Source organism: Sylvia atricapilla, chromosome 11 (assembly GCF_009819655.1).
Source record: "Sylvia atricapilla isolate bSylAtr1 chromosome 11, bSylAtr1.pri, whole genome shotgun sequence".
Lineage (NCBI taxonomy): Eukaryota > Metazoa > Chordata > Aves > Passeriformes > Sylviidae > Sylvia > Sylvia atricapilla.
The window spans coordinates 10,367,376-10,388,352 of NC_089150.1; the positions used below are offsets into that span (position 1 = coordinate 10,367,376).

A 20,977-nucleotide genomic window follows, 5' to 3' on the forward strand; every position below is an offset into this window, starting at 1 on the left:
AAAACGGGAATATTTGCAAGACAAACAAAACCCAACAACAGGAAACCTGTTCTTGTGGAAGCTACAAACTAACCCTCCAACTACCTGGACATTAGTCTTTGATATAAAACCTGCAATATTTAAATTTAATAAAAAGCCTACAGAGCAACCTTTTGAAAACTGTGTTTTATTAAATATACAAAAGCTCAGCACTTCAGTAGAAAATTGTCACTTCATTTCCAATAAGTAATGGTGGTTAGCATTCTGCATCACAGGCAAAACAGCAGCAGTTCAAACCCAGTTTCTCTCCCCTGTGGAGCACAATTCCTGAAGCATGAGCTGGTGTTGCTGAGCAGCAGGAAGACTGCAGCACCATTGCCATGTACCAGTGCATGCACAAGGCCATCCCTGTACCTGCCCTGTCACCGCTCCTGCTTTGACCAGCAGGACAGAGCTGTGAGACCTAACTGACAACATTCAAATACCACAAGAATTAAAGTAATTAGGACTTATAAACAGAACTTATAACACTTTGATTTCTAACTCAGATTTCTATTTCAGTACCATTTCTAGCAAACATTTGCTCCTATGTATGTTCAAGTCAAGTTCCTTTTGTACAGAGAACACTCCTCTGATGGATATAAATATATTTCATAGTTGAAAACATTATTTTGAACTGTGAACATTTTGAACATTATTTTAAACTGTTCAGGTTTTGAAAACTGAACTGTGTATACTTACAAAAAAACCCCAAAACACTAGTGTAGGGAGGCCCATCTGCAAGCCAGACTCTAGCTTGGTGCAGAGACTCAAGGGTGTCTCTAACCTTAAGTACTGGATACCGCAGATAAACATGAGCCATCACAACACTACAAGACATTCCTCTAACATGATACAAAACTAACAGTTTAGACTACTAAAATATATGAAAACTAATCAGGCAAAAATGTTTCCATTACTTAATTTCATGGAGTATGTTCCTTGTCCTTACAAAGTGAAATTAAAGAAAGGAATACTATACGGAGAGAAAAACCCCAACTATTTTAAAGACTACACATTCAGTTATAAAAGTAAATGTTGTTTCAAGGCAGTAGATTTTATATTTACAGGTGAATGACCTCTGTGTATCTCTTTAAATGCAATTCCAAGTGAGATTTTTGAAACAGTTCTGCAATGATATAGTCCAGGCTATCGTTTTGTATGCTTAACCAAGAACAACTTCAGACACTTTTAAAACCTGGGGGAAACCAACGTGTCCTGATGAATCTGCCCAACCTCAGATCACTGCTAACCTGGCCACTCATTAGACCAATGACTTTGAAAATCCTCAGCCCAAAAGCAGAGGGTTTACATGAGTATTGTGTGGAATTCACCTAAGATACGTTTTCCCTTTGAACATACACACTGCCAAACACGGTTAGCCAAGAGTGCTCCTGACTGTGCAAACAGGAAAAAGCAGCAGAGGGAGGGTTTGTCAGAGACAGGCAGACACACGCATTTCCTAAGGACATCTAGCCAGGGTCCATGGGATGCAGCTGGCACTTTCTCCAAAACACACAAGGTGCCCCACCCAGCAAGGACTTGCCAGTTCTCAAATCAGGGAGAATTACCAAGCAGTAAGAAGTACAAATCTGCTTGTTCACTTGTTACCATCAATATACACACCCAAAAAGCTTTTTTGCCCTAAGCCGGTGTCACTGATTTCCCACGAAGAGCATCTTGTAGTCCAATGGATAAGGTGTACTGATAACCACATTGAAGCCCCCTCCCCAGCTTTCAGTGCTCGCTGCTGGGCTGTGATTTGCCGTAAAGCTTGCTGCAGGAACTGGGCAGAAATGCACTTGGGAAGGTTCAAACCAGGACTCGGCTCAAGACACCTCCTGGTCACTGCTGCTTCTTGGGTGGAACACGGGACCTGGCCACCAGGATGGGGACTGCGGAGAGCAGGGCGAGGAGCAGGGCCCAGAGCGGGCGGTAGAAGAGCCAGCCCACAGAGATGGTCAGCAGGGACAGCGAGCTGGCCACGCACAGCGCAAACGCCTTCAAGCCAACGCTAACCAGGTCCCTCACAACGGGAAACCAGTCCACTGCAGAGAGAATTAAACACATGAAGTAGTTGGCAAGATGACAGTTTAAAAAAAAAAAAACCAGTCTGATTCATGCCTAGGATTTGCACCATAGGAACTGCAATCAAAAGTCAGACTCAAACTATTTATCAACAGCACCGGATTAGGCATTTCAGCAGAGCATCATCAAGATATTTGATCATTAAGCAACAGCTAAACATGTAAGGCCATGCTATCCTCATCTGTTCACACAGAAATCCAAAATGAAGTCTGAAGATCTGTTCAAGGCTTGAGGCAGAGGAGACAGCCCTGCAGCTATGAAACAAGTCTAGGGCAACTGATACAAGCTGCTAGCACAGAAATTTCTTTCTGGCAACACTAAATCTTGGACCAGCATGTATATGGATAAATAAATTAGAAAAAGAAAGTTCACAGCTACAAAGTGAATGATATCTTTGATGTCTGAAGTTTATGCAAGTTTGAGGCGTTGTCCTGTTTTTCTGTTTTTACTCCAGCATTTTTCTATATTAAAAGAACAAACAAAAACTTACTTCACTGTTTGTTTACAATAGTGTTGAATAACTAGACAAAATCTTATTTCTGTACAACTGCTGATTAGGACTGTTGGGGGACCAGTTGTGTGTGGGTACTGAAAGTAATTTTATTGCAGCACCCTGAATTAGACTTAAAAGAACCAGCCCAACATGTGCTTCAGCTTTTTATTTTGGTAAGCACTGGGCTGGGATCTTCTGAGACTGGCAAAAGATACTTGTGTGGGGTTTTTTTAATGTTCACTAAGAAACCAGTTGGTTTTGGCATCCTGTTAACCTGCAGTTGCCTAGAGGGACTTTTCAGATCAAATCAAATCTAAGTTGAAACCAGATTTGTCCTGGTCTTCAAATGAATTAACTCTTTAAGGTTACAATCTTGTTTCTATATCATTTTGCCTTTCTGTGAAAAACTTACCTAACGTGTAAAAGATTCGTGTCATCAAGCTGATGCCCACAAACATTGAGAGCCAGCCAGCTGCACGGAGGGCCCAGGTCTTCATGGTGTTACCCTCCTGCTCCTTCTGAAACACCTCCTGAAAGCAAACACCATCACATGCAGTCTCCTTCTTGTTCTTTTTCAAGATCCTCTTAATTCCAGTATATTATAAGCCAATCAGAGCCAAGAGCATTTTAGGAGTACAATTTCTCTTGCAGAAGATACATTACAGCTCAGTCTGCAGGGTCTGTGCAGTATGCTAGTACACTGCAATAGATGGAACAGTGCAGCATGGGGGAAAATAGCTCTTTTCTTAATGAAAACAACCTAAAAAGCACCATTCAACACTACCCACCGGCAGAAAGCACATAGGTTTTGCTGCAATTGGAAAATAAGACACTAATAAATAACTGTAATAAAGAAGGAAGAGTCTGACTTCACTCTGAAAGAAGAGAGAAGAGCAACAATATCCCCTGATGGCTGAGGGAAAGGTGTGTGAAAGAGAGCAAGCTGGATGCAGGGAAGAAAAAGCTAAAAGATATGTGAGCATTTCATCAGGCAAAGCATCTCTTTGCAAGAATTCTGAGAAAGATTTTTTTTCAGAATGGGTTGTGTGACCCTGTGGCTCAACAGAACATTCACATGAAGATGGCTGGGCCATTAGAAAGCACTAAACGGTAAGAGATGTGTAAGACTGATTAAGTACTTGCACAGACAAGTACTCAATGCATTATTTATTTGTAACCAGTTAATTTTCAATAAACAAAATTCTATCTAATGAAGATTCAGAGCTTACAGAATAGGGTTGATTCTTTCTGCTATTCTTTCAAGTCAAAACAAAGCCTTTTCAACTCCTTCTGGGAGCACCTGTAAACTCGTGACATCTGCTTTTCTTTGCAGCAGGGCCTGAAACAATCATTAACAGAAACAAACCTACTAAAAGGAGTAAATGAATCACCAATTTGCTGGAGCATGCAGGATTTATTGAAGCATAATGTTCTGCCTAAAGGTTCTTTCTCAGCCAGAATAGTAATAAACACTTCAAACAAGCCTAAACTCCTGTTATTAGGAGCTGAAGAGAGAATAATTCTTATAGTTTATTTAATTAAATCCTGATTTTTTACTATTTTTATATGTGACCTGTTCAAAAGCATGTGCTTGGAATGTGTAATTAGGAAACAACCAAGGAGCAAATTAAAACAAAATGAGAAGGCACAGAAACAATCTTTAATTTAAAGAGGCAGAATGTGCAGAAATGTGGAAGCAAACACAGGCTACAACCTGTTGTCCAAGAACAAAGGAGAAAAGTCAAAGTCTATATGAGGATCTCCTCCTCTAGAGCGGGTCTGAAGGAGAGTAAGAGCTTCCTCTTCTGCTGCTTCTGCACTACCACCTCGAGTTTTAACCCTTCACTAGAAAAGTGTAGTATCTCACCTCCACAGAGAGGTCCCCAGGGTACAGAATCTCCAGAACATCTCCAGACTTGGTATGATATGGAACCAGCTGATCACCTCGCTGCCGAGCAATCACAGTCACCTTGGAAGACAGGAAAAAATATTTACTGGTTACTGAGTTGGGAACAGAGCTTGCAAAACACAGAAACATCTGAAGACTCACCTTAGCAGCAGAGCCTAAATGAGGATCATCTCCACTCAGACCTGCATAGAAAAAGGAGACACGAAGGTCTCCCACCTACAAACAAGATAAGACCGGAAGTCAAGAAAGATCATTTTACAAAAAGCAATCACAGGAAAGACAACTTGGCACAGGAATAGCCTTTATTTATCAATACTTTTTCTGAGCATTTATGTCAAGCAAGAGATAGCCAGAATGATTTTCAGATGTCCCTTTTTCAGGGCTAGCTGGCAGTTGAAAGAGGAAAGCTCAAACGCTGTTTTGTATTATCCCCTCTAATTAAGCTGCAGGAGCACATGATATGCTTTGTTCACCCCTCATTATTCCATCTTTTGGCAAAACAGGGCAGGCAGCACAATCTGACCACAAGCTGTTTGATTGTACTCCTTAATACAGCAAGGTGGAACCCACCTCCCAGCACCATCTCTTTCCATTTAACAGCACAGCAGACTTGAGAAACCAGAGACTGAAGAAATGGGATTGGGATACTCTATCTGCAAGAGAAGCACTCATTCTGAAGGGCTGCACTAAGGGATCCTATGTGATGGTCTGCACTCCATTTTCTATACATTGAATAGAAATGGGACATGCCCCAATGCCTTTTTCACACACAAGCAATCACTGCTTAAGTTTATCTTTCCCATCTCACTTCTGGCCGCCTGGGGTTGTCGCTGTGATAGAAGTAATCTCCTCTGCGGGTAACATCAGCATGGGGATCCTCCAGGTGTGACAAACTCAACTGCTTGAAATCATCAATTTTATCCACGAGACCTAAGCAGAATAAAGTATCAAGCTGAGGCTCAGTGTCTAACCTGGAACAGCCAATTTGCTGGCTGGCTTCCTGATTATCACTTGACATGGCAGCTACTGTGGAAAGAACCAAAGTCCATTGCTGATTCAACAGCAGACAGAAAGCCAGGACGAAACAATCCTTACCCTTGGAAAGAACAAAGCTGCCAACCTGGACATTAGAAGAAACAGCAGTGAAAGACTCCACAGCCATGGCACTGAGGAACAGAGAGAGTCCCTGATTAGTCCCAGAATTGTGATCAAACTCTTGATTTGCAGTATGTAATGTATAGCACAGAAAAGGCATTATGGCAAACATCAGGAGAAACTCAAAGAGCTAATATACTGTCCTGATGTGGAAATAAATACATCAAGAGACTGTCCAGACTGCATACTGTTGGAGACATTAAAATAAGTTAAGGCACCACTGCTCTGAGCTGCTCTAATTTCTTTATGCCTTCATTCTTCCAACTACCAAAAGAGCAGCAGTTTCTATCTAGTGCACTCTGTTATAAAATCAGACATTTAGCTTTTATCTTTGATCAGATCCAGTGACAGAATTGAGAGGGACTGTGCCAGATGGTACCTCACCTCGGGTTTTTGTGTCCAATTTCTCGATCGAAGTTTCTGCTGTTCACAACTTCTGATTTCCACTCTGTATCTAAACAGAATGATAAGAAGGTTGAATAAGAGACACTCAGATCTCAGTTACTGAAGACACCTCTCAGTCAATCAGTTCTAGGTTACACTTCTAGTAATGCTATCTACATGAATGTCTGTGATAGTCTGTACTGATACTTAGCTCCATCCTCCTAGTGTATTAACGGGGAATGGCAGGATTTAGGGTGAAAAAAAGGTAGTTTTCCAAGAAAATTGTAACTCAACTTTGCTGTCAGCATCTTCCATGATCAGGCTTTGATTCCTGGCTCCACTCATTGGGAATAAGCTGGTTTTGTGATAACAAGGAACTCGGGGCAAAGGGAGAGGTGTGAACTTGAGCCAGGGAAAGGTTGAGTATAAACGTGTTTTGCCAACAACGAAGTCAGTAATTAAACATTTATTTTAATTGACAATAAACTTCCCTTAAGGTGAGTCTCTTTCACCCATGATGGCAATTGGAAAGCCATCTCCCTATCCTTCTTTCAACCTGTCCTTCACTCTTGTCATTCCTAATTTCTTCCCCAGTCCTGCTGAGGGGAGAGTAATCAAGCAGCTGTGTGGGTCCATGGCTGGCATACACAGACAGTTATGGGACAGAATCCATCAATCTTGGATGGACAGCTGCTGTTTTAGATGGCATTTCTTTTTGTTCCCTGTCACTGTGAGCCTGTTTTTCATGGCTCACAATCTCCAGCTTTGCCCCTGAAGTACCTCTCTGATACAGAGTCCCCATGCTCCACTCAGCTGAGTATTTTTATATGATCACACCCAGAAACTGCTGCACGCCCACATTACACAGGCATGTGCTGTGATCAGAGGTAAATGAAGCACAGAGACCAATCTTCAGATACATGATGACTCAGAGTACTTTCCTGCTACTGGGTAGATCAAAATAATGCACCCAGTTCTGCTCCTGCCAAAAAGGCACTTGGCAAAAGCCATAGTGCACATCAGAAGGTGCTGGTGGTTTTCACTGGCTGCTATCAACATCTAAACAGGTTCTCAACAAGCTCCCTTACAGTCCCTGTTTTTCCCTGTCTATTCTCCATTTTTCTATTATTCTTCTGCTATTCTGTCTATTCTTCTACTCATAGCTGACATATTCCCAATTACTCCACGTCTGAAGTGTAATCTCAGGTGTAGCTTTGAACACACTCCCATCTCTGCCCATCTCTGGTCATTGAGGACCTTAAGGGCCCTGTTTCTGGAGTATCCTATCCCTGAATGTTCCTCTGAACTTTTAGGGGTTTCAAAACAAGACTCAGATTTTCTGTAGCTCTTGCTTTCTGACAGCACATCTCCTTTCACCTCAGTTACCTCAGGAAAGGGAGGTTCTGTCATTTGTTTAGGAAAGAGAATTTTTGCTTATTTCTTCAGATTCCTTTCCTTTCTTTTCCAAGAAGAAAATACAGGTTTTACAATAAAAATCAAAATACACACACACACAAAAGTCCAAAGTTACGTGCATAAAAGGGAAGGGACTTTCTGTTGATCAACTTACCGTATGAATACTTTGTCTCTTTCTTAATCTCACCATTCTCCTCATATTCCCTGCAGAGAGAAGGGCTGGGATGAAACCAAAACAGTGCACACACACCCCTGCTCAGGGCAAAATACACTTCACCAATGAAATGCACAGACAGATTCTCTGGTAACACAGACTTATCTTTACACAGAACCTAACTCTTCTCTGACTACCTGTTCTGAAGACAGATTTTCTGTACCAGGAGCAAACTATACACAAATGCTCAATGTCCACAACCTTTTTATTCCCATGTTTTGAACAAGATTGATGAGGAACAACGAGAATTAAATACAGTGAGAGAAGTTGGCCCAAATCAGGTTTCTAACAGATGCTGTACCATAAGCATGCTAAAACTGAGAAATTATTTTTCACACCTTCACAACCTCTGACCAGTTTTTTTATTTGACATGAAAGACATTTGGAACATAAATTCTGTGCAGTCACACCTCAATAATCGCTAATAACACTCATAGTACCATCAGTGGAATTATTAGCAATAGCAAAAATGTTTTCCCTATTTGGTTTGCAGCTATTAACAAAGCAGTTAACATCTCTCAAGGAAATTAAAGTGATTCTCTAAAGGCAAAAAAAATCCAAGACCTCTAGAATTCTCTTGCTATAAAGAGTTTTTTAAATTTGTTTTTAATTTTTTTCCTTAGGCATAAGGAAAGAAAAAAAATTGTGATAGTATCCTGGTAACACAGCAGCCTCATAAACTACTTTTTAGATTTAAAAAAATTACTTTCACTTACTTGGAATCTTCATATTCTACCCACTGGTACATTTCCACATTACGCTTAAGTTTGACAGCTTGGATGGAGAGCCCATAGCTGGGGTCAAACAAAGGCTGTGCAGAAAATAAAGAAAATACAAGTCAGTCTGAATGCTGTACCTCAGAACCTCAAACACTGTACTTTTACCACTGAACTCATTTACATACCTCACTGTACAGCCAGCACTATCTTACACACAGGCAAACATGGTATAAATGTTATGAAAGACAAAAAGGAATGTCTCTGGCAAACTGGACCTGAAGAATCATCACCAAAGTTATAGCCATAGTGAAGAATGATACCAGAACTGCTGACTATGGGTTTACAGGTTTCAGTGTTTACACCAGGAGATTCTGTTATGCTGGAAGGTGCTGTGTCACCCTCAGCAATGTGGTAAGATCATGGAAAATGTCACTACTACTGAAAAAACAGAACTTGCAGAGCTGCTGTGTTGCAAGAGCCTGAAGACTTAACACTATCATGAAGACACAACATGTTCCCTGCACAAATGGCAACTGAAATTATCCACGAAAGGCAGCTTGAGGGGAAGCACAGCTAGACCTGCATTGGCCCAGAGAAGGGAGTGCAAGGACATTCAGCATCTCCCTGAATCCAGGCCAAGAACCAGAGCTTAAATGGTAGCTGGCAATGCTTAGAGGAGGAGAAAAGCCCTGTGTCTTTTCCTGGATATCAAACAAACCTTTAATTGGCAAAGACTTTTCCTTTCCTCCAAGCCTGAAATACTCGTATCTTCAAGATACTCTTTTATTTACCTTAGATGTACTCAGAGCTCCAGCCAAGTGCACCAGTCTCCCCTCATTCTGCTGAGAGACACTGTGGATGCTCTCAAGAGGGACCACAAGAGAAAGCCCCTCATCGAGAGACCTGGCTGTCCTTAAAGCTCGTCCCTGCAATGAAGAAACAGAAATCAAGTTGTGGAGAATCAAGGTCACAGCAGCATTTTGTGAACAAAGGTAGTAGAGAAGTGAACTGGAGACCACAATGAATGGCTGTATATTCAGCCCAAGGCATATTTGTGAAACACACTTGTACTTCTCCATTCCCTGTGTCTGAGCCAGTTTGGGGCAGTACTTTTCACCCATTTAATGGAGCAGGACCATTAACACTGACTAAGGTTCTCAAACAGACCAAATTTCTTCCTACAAGGGTCTGAACATACTGCTCCTCACCTCTTACCCAGTCCATCGTTCCTGAGTAACTGCAAAAGCGATACAAATTATGGTTCATTTTCCCCACATCCTATACTGACTCCTTAGCAAAAGTTTTCCCTGCCTTACCATCATATCCGGATGTGCTTTTTCTTTTTGCAAAGTCATCAAATTTTAGAGTAGTTATTTTTCCTCTTGTAGAGGTATGAAAGGAAGTCTTTAAGTGAAAATCCACAGAATTCTGCTCTCCACTCCAAAACAAGTATGTTTTCAATGGCAGGGTGTTAAGATTCTTGGCTTACTTTTTTTTTTATTATTTTTTTAATCTAAACCTAAGAAATAATACTGATAAAAAAAGAATAAATAATATCCCCGAATTTGCAACATGGGGTATGAATTTCTTTAAAGTAATTATAACAACACTAGAAATGAGGACCTTTTGTTACCTCAAAGAAAAAGAGAAGGCTGGAACGGGGCTGGCTCATGCAACTCTCTTACCACAGGCAGTTTTGTCATCAGTTTACAAGCTTTGGATCTTATCTCTCATCACACACTGCTACTACACCTAGTTCTAGAGAAATACCACCTATGGCCTCTGATTTCACTTTTCTGTTGTATCCTGAACATAAGCACCAGGTCCACAGACAAAACCTCCTCTTCTTATGGATCAAGTAACAAAGCTGTGTACAAACACTGACAGTATTGCACTTACTTCATTGGTAAAAAGAAGGTAGAAAGCCAGAAGAAATGTCACAAGTCCAATCAACATGCCTCCAGAAGTCTCACTGAGTCGCTCCAGGAACCCTGGTTTGGGCTCACTTGTGATTTTAACATGCTCTTTTCTGCTGCCTGTGTCAGAGAACTGTGGAAAATAAACCAAAACTGCAATATCGGTGTGAAAGGGGAAAGCATTCCGTTTCAAAACAAGTCTTAGCTTTGTTAGCTAGCACTGCTGCCCCACAGAGCAGAACCTCTTGCCTTGGACTAAAACGTTCCCAAACTTATTAAATGACTTATCACACTTCTGATACTAGAAAGACAGAAACAGTTTTATTTATTTAAATAAATAAAACTCCAGCCTGATAGAAAAAAACCCAACAATTTCTGTCATAGTGGTTCTACATGTTCAAGCTTTCTTCGGTCTGCCTCCAGGTTCTGTATTTGGAGTCCACACCCTGCATTCAGGCCATGACCAATTGAGTAATAGCCCTGAATTCCTGACCAGCTAAAACACTGCTATAAATAACAAATTATGATTCACCTCACCAGGAAAAAGTGCCTGCGCACTCTAAAATAATTATATCCAGGGTAACAATAACATAAAACAAGGCGCAGGACTACTAACAGGAGAGCTCAAGGGCTTTATCTGTGCGTATGCGGCTTGTGGGGAGTTACCAAATCCAACTTCAGGGCACGCACGCAGCAACGGCAGGGCACGGCACTTCTCTGTGAAGGGACGCGCTATGAAAAGCCAGTGTCCGTAAAGGAGACAAGAGGAGTCCTGCAACTTTATTCAAATAAAGGCAGAGCGCACTGGGGCACACGCCCGTGCGGTTTTCTCCCTCCCGGTTTCGGAGGGCGCAGCCTCCTTTCATCCGAAACTCCGGCCCGCACGCTGCATCCATTCCCCATTGGCTGAGGCTCCGGGAAGGCACAGCCTCCCCGAGCGGCTTCCACACATCCTCCCCTCGAACCTACTGCTTTACCCCCAAGTTCAGAGACGCAGGCTTGTGCCGACACACTTTCTGGTACAGGAGCCAAGCTGTCTCGGCTCTGCAACCAACCCGCTGCCCAAAGTCAGTAGAGACATTAAGGCCCGTTTCAAAGACATGTAACACCCATGCCTGCACCCATCGAATTACTTGTACAGACATTAGCACGCATCTTCCCTCTCATCTGGCTCGTCTTGAGATGCCCGGCGGGCTGGGAGCGGCCGCGGGCCCTGAGGGGAGAGCGGGCCGACCTGGGCGGCCTCCACACGGAGCGCGGGGCCGCAGCGAACAGCACTTACGTTCCTCGACATCCTGAGCCTCTCACTCCTCCCGGGAACCACAACTCAGGCACCGCCAAAACCGCACAGCCCCGGCCTCCCCCTCATCCGCCTCAGGGCTCCGCCGCCCCCGAGCCGCTCCCCGCCCACAGCGGCGCACGCCGGGACATGTAGTTCCTCCACGCTGAGGAAGCCCTTCCTTCCTCCTTCCCGCCCCTCTCTGTCTCCGCGCTGCGGCCGGGAGCTGTAGCGCGGCGGGGCCGGGCCTGGCGCAGCCCCGAGGCCGCAGGAGGTGCGTCAGCGGCCGCCTCGGGGCCGGGAAGGCGCTTCCGGAGGCGGGAGGCCGCGGCGTGGAGCGGCGGCGCGGCGGGAACCGAGCGGTGCTGGCGGCGCGGCGGGAACCGAGCGGCGGGGCCCGCGGACGGCGCGCTGCGGGGGAAGGCACCGGCCGGCTCCGCCATGTCCTACTGCAGGCAGGAAGGTGCGCCCCGGTGTCCTCTCAATGTCACCGGGGCGGGCTCGCCGTGGGGCGGCCGGGCGTGGGTGCGCCGCGGGCTCAGCGCCCGCTCCCCCAGCCCGTGAGGGGAAGGCGCAGCCGGAGCGGAGAAGAGGCGCGGAGCCGCTCGCGGTCCGTGTGTGGCGGCGGCGGCAGCGCTGACCTTTCTCCCGGCGCAGGGCGGGAAGGGCGGCGGGGCCATGCGGTGGGGAGCGGCCCGAGGTGTTCCATTTATCCCAGCCTCTGAGCGGCCAGAGGCGTGGGGGTTTGCCATTTTAAGGTCGATGGACAGGGTGGGTAGAGTGCGAGCTTTTCTGTGTCTGTATTATGTTGTACAGGTGGTGGTATTCATGAGGCTTGTTCACTTCTTAAAGTGGGAGAGATACATCGATAAATATCTAGATGTATCTCTGTATCTACGTGTATATAAATAAATATCCTTGCTCTCTTAAGTAATGCAGAGTGGCTGAATGTAAAGTTTCAGACTGGAAAATAACCCCGCCAGTAGTTCTAAATGCCACTTATAAGTTACAAACCGGGACACAGACTATAAACTGTATTGAGGTAGTAACAACCTATGGACCTCTTTTATGCTTTGTGCTGTGCTTTGTTTAATTTTGCAAGATCTGTAAGTTGCCTTATACAACCCTACAGAATCGCAGTGACGAGGTTAGAGTTCTAGCTCCTTTTATATAAGAAATGACCAAACATCCCACTCTGTAAAGTTTGCTGGAGTACAACTCAGAGTTGTCAGAAAACTGTTTCCCTTCTTTTTAAAAGTGTTAGATTTATTTGTTTTTCGGACATGTTTAAATGCATAGTTACTGAGCAAAGTTAGAGAACATCTGCCGGCTGAGGTCACACTGAGGAGCCAGGAGATTCTAATTTCTAACATGCTAAGTTACTGTAGTGGCCTTTATGAATTTTTGAGAATTCTTGTGGAATTAACCATTTCTCCCACTCACAGAATACTTAGTTGTGCGTTCAGAAGATTTGCAGCTAGCTATTCTCTACTAGAGCATCCCTCATGTATGTGTTAGAGCTTCAGAGGGTTGTTAGGGAAGTTTATGGCCAAGCCTCCCCAACCCCTTACAGAATGTTTTAGCTAAATCAAGAGCAGGAAATTTGCACCGTTGGATTTCCATTCCTTGTAATGTTCACAGCACCTTTCAGTGTAGTTAGTTCTCTCTTTGGTTTTTAATTCAGATGATTAGTGTAAAATACTACACTAGTCTTTAGTGAAGAGCACAGTTATTATTAGTAAGTCCTATTGAACACTTTACTGTTACTTATTATAGTTTTTCTTTCACTCGTTTTTTTTTTTAATTTTAAGCCCTTCTTCTGTGTTAGTCCTGGCATTGGAGTAATTCGAGTTCATTTTGAAACAGCTTTTAAACTCAGCAGTTCAGTGAACTGTCCTGTGATCTGCAGCCATTACAGGACATTGCTATGGAAATTGGAGCTTCAGAATAACAGAATTTCAGTGTGTGTGTGTTCCTCTGAACTCGGAACTGTAATTAGTAATTGTAATTAGTAGTTGTAATTAGCAATTGAAGGTGATTGTTAAGTACAACAGTTAATTCTCTATTAACATTAGTGCGTCACGTTGAATATCTCATTACCTTATGGTGTTCAGCAGTTTTGTAAGTGACTCTTTCTGTGTCAGATTTCTCTGAACTTTTGCTTTTTGTCTCCTCCATGGTAGGAAAAGACAGAATAATATTTGCAACCAAGGAGGACCATGAGACACCGAGCAGTGCTGAGCTGGTTGCAGATGACCCAGATGACCCTTACGAAGAGCAAGGTCAGTAGTGAGCAGAAGAACAGAATTAAGAGATGTTACATCATTTATAAAATCCAGCAGAAAACAGACCCTCTATGAATTAGAAAAACTTAAGCATAATTAAAGACTGAGGGCAGCTGGTTATGCAGCAAATACCCAAACTCCTGGCAGTTTTAACTGCCAGATTAGGACATCACTAATGACATGCCAGATTAGGACATCACTAATGACATGCTTTCTTCCAGTATTTGTTTTTCTACACTTGAAATGATTTTTCCTAGTGGCCCGTCCAAATAATCAATTGGTGGCTTTTAGTTTTGTTTAAGTAGCCAGAGATATGCAAGGATACCTTTTCCTGTTTATTAATAAAGTTAGAGCCTAATCAAGTGAAAATTATGATTGTTTTTTCTCTGTTTTAAGTAACAAAATGCAATTTTCAGAGAAGCTGGAGTGAGTTGCATATCACTGTCATTCATGTGTGTTGCTCATCTGGCTGTGTGCAGCTGAAATTGCCTAATTTGGTGATCTCTGAATACCTGATTTAATATAAATTAATATTTGGCTAATCTATACTGTTAGCAATCAGTATCTCTCAGTGGCACATGACAGGTAAGTTAAAATTATTGAGTTTTCAACTGTAATCATCTTGCCTTGGAAAGATAAATATTTTCATGAAAATTACAGTTCTTGTATGAAGTATATCTAACCTGCAAATAGAGATTCAAGACAGCACAATATTTCTGAGACCAAGACTTACAATATTGTGGTTGCACAGTGGGTATTTTAAATAATGGGTAAAAGAAATAATCTTTTGATCATGATGATATAATAAATTTTGCCCTGGGTTAATAATTATCCTGAAGATGTGAGTTTAGGTTAATTTTTTTCTAATTGCCTCTATGTTTACAGGTCTTTTGGCCTCTTCACTTTGTGTGGAGTGATTTCCTTGCTTTCAGCTCAACTGAGGCTGAAGTAAATTCTTCAGACTCTTCGAAATTTAGTTAGAAGTCTTAAGTTATACTTTCTACAGTAGCTCCGAGACCTTTAGAGGGCAGCGTTTAGCAGCTGGAGCTGACAGGGTCTCCTTGTTAGCTGATACAGTGTGTAGTGTAATTTGAAGCACCCCTTCCTATGTCATTAAAACTAACTTTTTTCCGTACATAGGTTTTGTGTTGAGGTGTTACTGCGTTTATCTGCCTATTTTGGCTTCATTACAATTGTATGTAGTCAGTTACATAGCTGAAAGTTTTTCTCAACTGCACTGATAAGTCTGTTGATAACCTGGTGTGACACGCATTTGGGTAATAAACTAGTCAAAATTAAAAGAACCACTTTATTTTTGTTTAAATGCCATATCAAATGATTGCTCTTATGTGTATTTTGCTGGACATGGAAAAGCTGTGGTGAGGAGGAGGAGTGATGGGGTTTGCTTCCTAGCAATCTTGCATTTACAGAATGTTAGGTCACTTTCTTCCTCAACAGTAGATCACAGAAGAAAGGGGGAAAGCCAGGAGCTTTTTATGTCACCTTACAGTGACAGCGTGGGTTTGTGGGATTCAAAATGAGAAACTATAAAATATGTTTAAGTACTGTCAATAAGTTTGGGTGGGGATTTCTTTTTGTGTGGTTTTCTTTTGTTAGTTTGTTGAGTTTTCTTCTTAGTATGTGGTAAATTACTGCCCTATTTTAACATCTGAAGAACTGCTTGAATGACCCAGGGCTACAATGCATAAGAGGAGAAGAGAGAAAATGAACATATCACAGAATGTCTGTTGAAATGCTGGCTTGCATGGCTTTTTATTTAAAAGAAAATTGGGAGGGGTTTTGCTGTGCCTAATGTAACGTGCAGGCTTTTCTAATTTAGCTTCTACTTGGAATAGGAGGCTTGGTTTCCAGTGTTCAAATTCTGTTGAACTGTAACTATAATTAATTTAAGGACTCTTCATATTTTCTGCTGTGCCAAAGAGACCAGTCATCTCTGGGAAAGAATAGATGGCATTATGCACATCTACCATAATTTGTATTATTTTCTAATACACCTAAAACTTGGGTTTGAGATTGTGGTTTTTTGTAGGGGCCTTTCTCATGCTTGAGATAAACATCTAGTTTGATATTTGTTAATTTTTGATTAGTCTTTAAGCAGTCTAGTTGAGTCAGTGGATTGGTCAAGAAGACTTGTGTTCTGTTTCCCTTAGGATAAAAGCCAGTTGTATACTGCTCTTATTTCTGTCAATAAATTTTGTTGTTTTATCAGCTGTGAGATTTTGGCAGGCAAAATATTAATGTCTCACTTTAAAATAAAAACACTGAAAGGAAAAAAGCCACTTGAAATGGAAAGGCAGACAAACTGGAGTAAGTTCAGGTTAGAATTTCAGACTGCAGTGAAGATCACAGTTCACTGTCTATGCCTTTAGACAGCTGTGGCTGATGGAAGCAAATTAAGAAATCATTTGCAGTGGTTTTGTAAAAGTATTGTTACTATAAAGCTTCTTTCTAGTCCTATGTTTTGCAGATGGTGGAATTTAAACATGAAAGATTCCTGGTTTTCACTGACATCTTGGCTGCCATCAGTTAGAATAAATTTTTATTTTATTAAGCTTATATGAAGAAGGCACTGATGAGTTTTATGCATGCAAAGTGACTTTTATTAGTGTTGCAGCTGTGATGGGAAAGTTGGATAAAAGTACTTATGGAATTAGACCTCAAACACAGATTATTGCTGGTCTTTCCCCTGTGTTTTTCCAGATTTGTTCCTGTCATCTTATTTTAGAGACAGTTTTAAAGTGGTTTCTACAGGACACTGATGAAGCAAAACCCCACATTCTTTTAAGGAAAGACTTGATGACATGACCAGATGTACAGGACTTTCTATGACTGATGATGTCCCTCTCAATCCTGCTTCCTGTCGTCTTACACTGTGAATCCCTGGCAGATAAGCTTGTTATTGGGGTGTTTGTCATGTAATGGGGAAGAAGCACTTCTCAGAACAGTGGGGCTTCATCTCAGCAAGTCCAAAGACAAGTGTTGACACGGATGCAGATGGGCCTGCCGTGGTCCATGACGTGAGCAGATTCCATGAGCCACGAGACATTAGGTTGTGTGATGTCAGCAATCAATTGCTCACACAAATCTTGATCTGCAGATGTATGCAGGGTTGTTTTTTCTTCCATGAGGGCAGGTTCCAGTAGATTATGACTCCCTGGATCAGTGTGGTTCAGGCTGCATCTGAAAGAAATTTTAATTCAATTTTTATTAAAAATAGTAATCCCGTCTATTACAGCCTTGCAACTCAGGAAAAGCAATGGATGAAATCTATTCCTATTTAATTGTGTTCTAAGCTTGCTGATAGACTTACTCATTGACGCATGAATTCTGCTGTGATTATGAATGAGGAAATTCTTGCTTTATTCATCTGTGGTTTTGTTTTTCTAAAGTACGGTTTCTATGCACAGAAGTTCTGAAACTGATGCTATTTCAGTGATAAAGTAGATGTAGGTCAGTGGTCCTGTGATACCACAGAATGTATTGTTTATGGGATAACTCACATTGTTACTAATATTTGCATGTTTACAAGGCAGGTGTGGTTCTAAAAGGAGCAATCTATTTTAAGAGAATTATTTTACAAGTAATTTTATTGCTCTAGTGTCTTCAGGAGCATTTCAAAATAAGTGGTTTTTTTTTTTTTAAGTGCTAGAAAAATGAGCTTAAAATGACTGGTTGATGTTAGTGAGGAGGAATGTAGGACTTCAAAATCTAGTTTACAAAGCAAATTGTATTTCTACACCATATGAGTAACATCTTTCTGCTTTATGTTGTCCTTGACAATGAGGACTCTGGCACCAGCCACCCATTTTCTTGTCTCTGAAGTCCTGCTTCTCCTCCAGGCAGCTGGAGATGCTGTGATGCACTGGATTAGGTCTATCTTATCAGTACAGTGAATGTTACAGATATTTTGCAAAACCATCTTGCCAAATAATTCATAGTCCATGGAAAATGACAGTATTACTGTATTTGACTGTCATGCTAAGGACACTGTTACTTTCTGTAATGAGAGAGTCTGATCAATGCTGAGGTTTGACTGACTCAGTGTAATTTTCTCCTGAACTTCATTGGCTGATTTAGAGCACATCACTGATGAACTGCAAATCACAGTAAAATACTGCTTTTAATATAGCACTAAAGGATTGACCTGCTTTTGCTGTACCAGTCAAGATTCATGATATTGCAGACTGGTGTCCAAGGAATTTCACCTGGGAATGAAATGTATGCCTGGAACTCTGTGGTCCCACAGGTCAAAGACAAGAAATTAGTTTATTGAATTCTGTGACAGTATTTTAGGTGATATGAAGTTGTATCAGGTATTAAATACAATTTCATGTTTGAATCAGAATTAATTCAACTTTTTTTTCTGCCAGTGGTATATTCATACCCCCTTTCTTAAAATTAAGATTTATGCACGGGCTGTCAGCTTCTGCAGAAACTCAGCCCGGAGAGGAAGTTAGAAAAGTCTGCTAGAGAGGAGGAGGAGAGTAAACTGTTCAAGCGGAGAAGAAGCCAGCTTGGATTATAGCATGGTAGTTTTCTTGTTCTTCAGTAGATGAACATACTTGTGTATGTTCATACCAGGTTGAGAAAGGAAATGGAGATCTATCTATTGCCATAAAGAAATGCATTAGAGACTCTAGAAGCCCACAGGACTGAGTGTTATATTGAATATCAGAGGAAAGGATTTCTTCAGCTTGCTCTTTGACCTTCAGTGTGTAAATCAGTTGCCATCTAGAAGAACATATTCCCTTAAATCTTCACCTTGCCAGTCCGTCAGTGAAGTATTTCTGTCACGACTTAAACTGTTCCAGGGCAGAGGTTTCCAGCTGTTCCAGTTTAGAGTCTGAAGTGATACTCTACTCCTTTCAGTTGTGTTCTAAAGTACAGTTTGGCTTCTGGCAACCAGGCAGGCAGGCTTGCTCTTGCTGTTCCTTGTATTCTGTGGCATGTGACTTAATCGTTGCTTTACAAATACACTGATTTTTGGTTTTGCAATTCTGGTCTTCCAGTTGAAATTTGGAGGGGGAAGGTTGTGGGTTATTATTTCAGAGTTTATTTAAAACAAGACAAAAAATGCATCCATTCAATTAGATTTAAAAGATTTCTAGGCTTAATACGGGATTTAAATTCTTATTATTTGTATGAATTATAATCCTTTCTTGTTCCCCTGACAGAGTCTGGCAAATCGATTGACTTGACTTCTGTTTTGCAGTTCCCTTAGAATATTCTCAGTGGTCTGTAGTCCAGGGAGAAGGACTTAATTCAGAGATGGATAGAGAACTAATCTCACTTGTGCCCATTAAGGGATTATACAGATCAGAGGGAGAAACAGACTGGCTGGGAAGTGAGAAGTGTTTATCAGCCTTGAAGCTACAGAAATAAAATGGCATTACAAGTGCTTCAGTTCACACCTGCAGCCCAGCAGCTGTCACTGAATCAAATCAGTGTTTGGAAGGAGCATTAACTTTTCTTCTCTCTTATTTGTTCAGGATTGATATTGCCCAATGGAGATATCAATTGGAATTGCCCATGTCTGGGTGGAATGGCTAGTGGTCCCTGTGGGGAGCAGTTCAAGTCAGCCTTTTCTTGTTTCCACTATAGCACAGAAGAAATAAAGGGATCAGACTGTGTGGACCAATTCCGTGCCATGCAGGAATGCATGCAAAAATACCCAGATCTTTACCCTCAAGAGGATGAAAATGATGAGAAGTCCAGCAAAGATTTGGAAGCTGCCTCTATGGAGGCCTCTGCTGCCAAAGAGGAGAAGGCATCCAGCTAATGAAGATGCAAGGAGGCTGTTGTCTCCATTTCTCATTTTCAGAGACATGGACTTTGCAGTGTTTCTGTCTTCTGAGTAGTGAGGAAATATTTCACCATGTTCTGTGCACTGTATCTTAATAAATAATTTATTCCTGAAGGAGAAATCTCAGAGCTACAGCCTTTCAAATAAATACTGCATAATGAGTGAATGAGTGTATGTACTGTGTAAACTGCTTTTGGACACAGTTAAAACTTTACAGCTGTTCTTTACCTTCAAGTTTTCCTTCAGTTTTGACTTGAATAATGTCTTGAAGTACATAGCTTTCGACTAAAATTCCACTGGCACACCAGGTCTGTCTTCATTTCAGTATGTTCTGATCAGTAGCTACATTATTTTTTTAAATGTATTCTGTTCTATCAATAGAAATTGCATTAAATGATTGTTTTTTCTTAATGATTTTTTTTTTTGCCAAAGTGATTCTAGACATTGAAAATGGCCTATATCTAGAACTTCTAAAATAATTTCAAATGGTCTTATTAAATTATGGTTGCGTTTCACTACTGGCATCAGATCAGGACTGCCAGGAAAATGTTGAAATGCACATCTTCTTTGATTTCATTCACTTATTGTGATGGTCTTTGCATTTTTAAGAATGGTGTGTTGTGCAACTGATTATTAAATTGAATGAAAAGAATGTTAGTCACTGGCTTTATTTTTGCTTTGAAAATACAGGTTTTGGATTTCTTTGGTTATCACCTTCTCCTTCAATGTATAGATGGGCACTTGTAAAACTTTGAGATACAATAAATTGTTACCTGGTGTAATGATCTCAAAACAGATACTGTGACTTAAGTAAAAGCAAATACTTTTTACCCTCATTGGAAGCTCCTGTGTCTTTGTGGTGTGGTGTTTTGTTTGTTTGCTTTTTTGTTAACACTGATTGGATCTGAGAACTGTTCTGTGCTGTAAGCAGACCTTGAATGCATTTGTGGGTTGTGAAGAGGTTGTCAGATTTTTATTATTGTCTTATTCTTTTCTCCCCAGCCCAGGCAGGAACACATAAAAAACCTATAGCATTTTCAGTGGCCGTAGCAGACTGGATCATGAACAGCAAATAAACCTGAACAGCTATTAAAATATTTGAAAATTACTTAAGAGGTAAAAATAATTTAATAGTTCACTATAGTTTAATAGCTGTAGATAAGGGAATACTACATTGTTTGTCTTTCCAAGCAAAAGATAGGCTGTCAGAATTTTTTTTTTACAAAAGAGATTGTGGCTGTAGCTTCAGTAACCTCTTTACATGTTGGTTTGGTAGT

General features: G+C 41.3%; 2 protein-coding genes across 2 annotated transcripts; one reads left to right on the top strand and one right to left on the bottom strand.

The window, feature by feature from the left end:
• Positions 1-150: 150 nt before the first annotated feature.
• TMEM43 (transmembrane protein 43) lies at positions 151-11,736 on the bottom strand. The gene is made up of 12 exons (XM_066326648.1): positions 11,595-11,736; positions 10,296-10,445; positions 9,188-9,322; positions 8,394-8,488; positions 7,618-7,667; positions 6,048-6,117; positions 5,604-5,674; positions 5,317-5,438; positions 4,650-4,724; positions 4,467-4,568; positions 3,012-3,129; positions 151-2,066 (listed from the first exon to the last, which is right to left on the bottom strand). The coding sequence occupies exons 1-12, from the start codon at positions 11,604-11,606 to the stop codon at positions 1,864-1,866; spliced, it is 1,203 nt and encodes a 400-aa protein (XP_066182745.1). The 5' UTR covers positions 11,607-11,736; the 3' UTR covers positions 151-1,863.
• A 50-nt stretch (positions 11,737-11,786) lies between these two features.
• CHCHD4 (coiled-coil-helix-coiled-coil-helix domain containing 4) lies at positions 11,787-20,536 on the top strand. The gene is made up of 3 exons (XM_066326650.1): positions 11,787-12,054; positions 13,775-13,873; positions 19,387-20,536. Exons 1-3 carry the CDS (start codon positions 12,033-12,035, stop codon positions 19,674-19,676), a joined length of 411 nt encoding a protein of 136 aa, XP_066182747.1. The 5' UTR covers positions 11,787-12,032; the 3' UTR covers positions 19,677-20,536.
• The last annotated feature ends 441 nt before the right edge of the window (positions 20,537-20,977 follow it).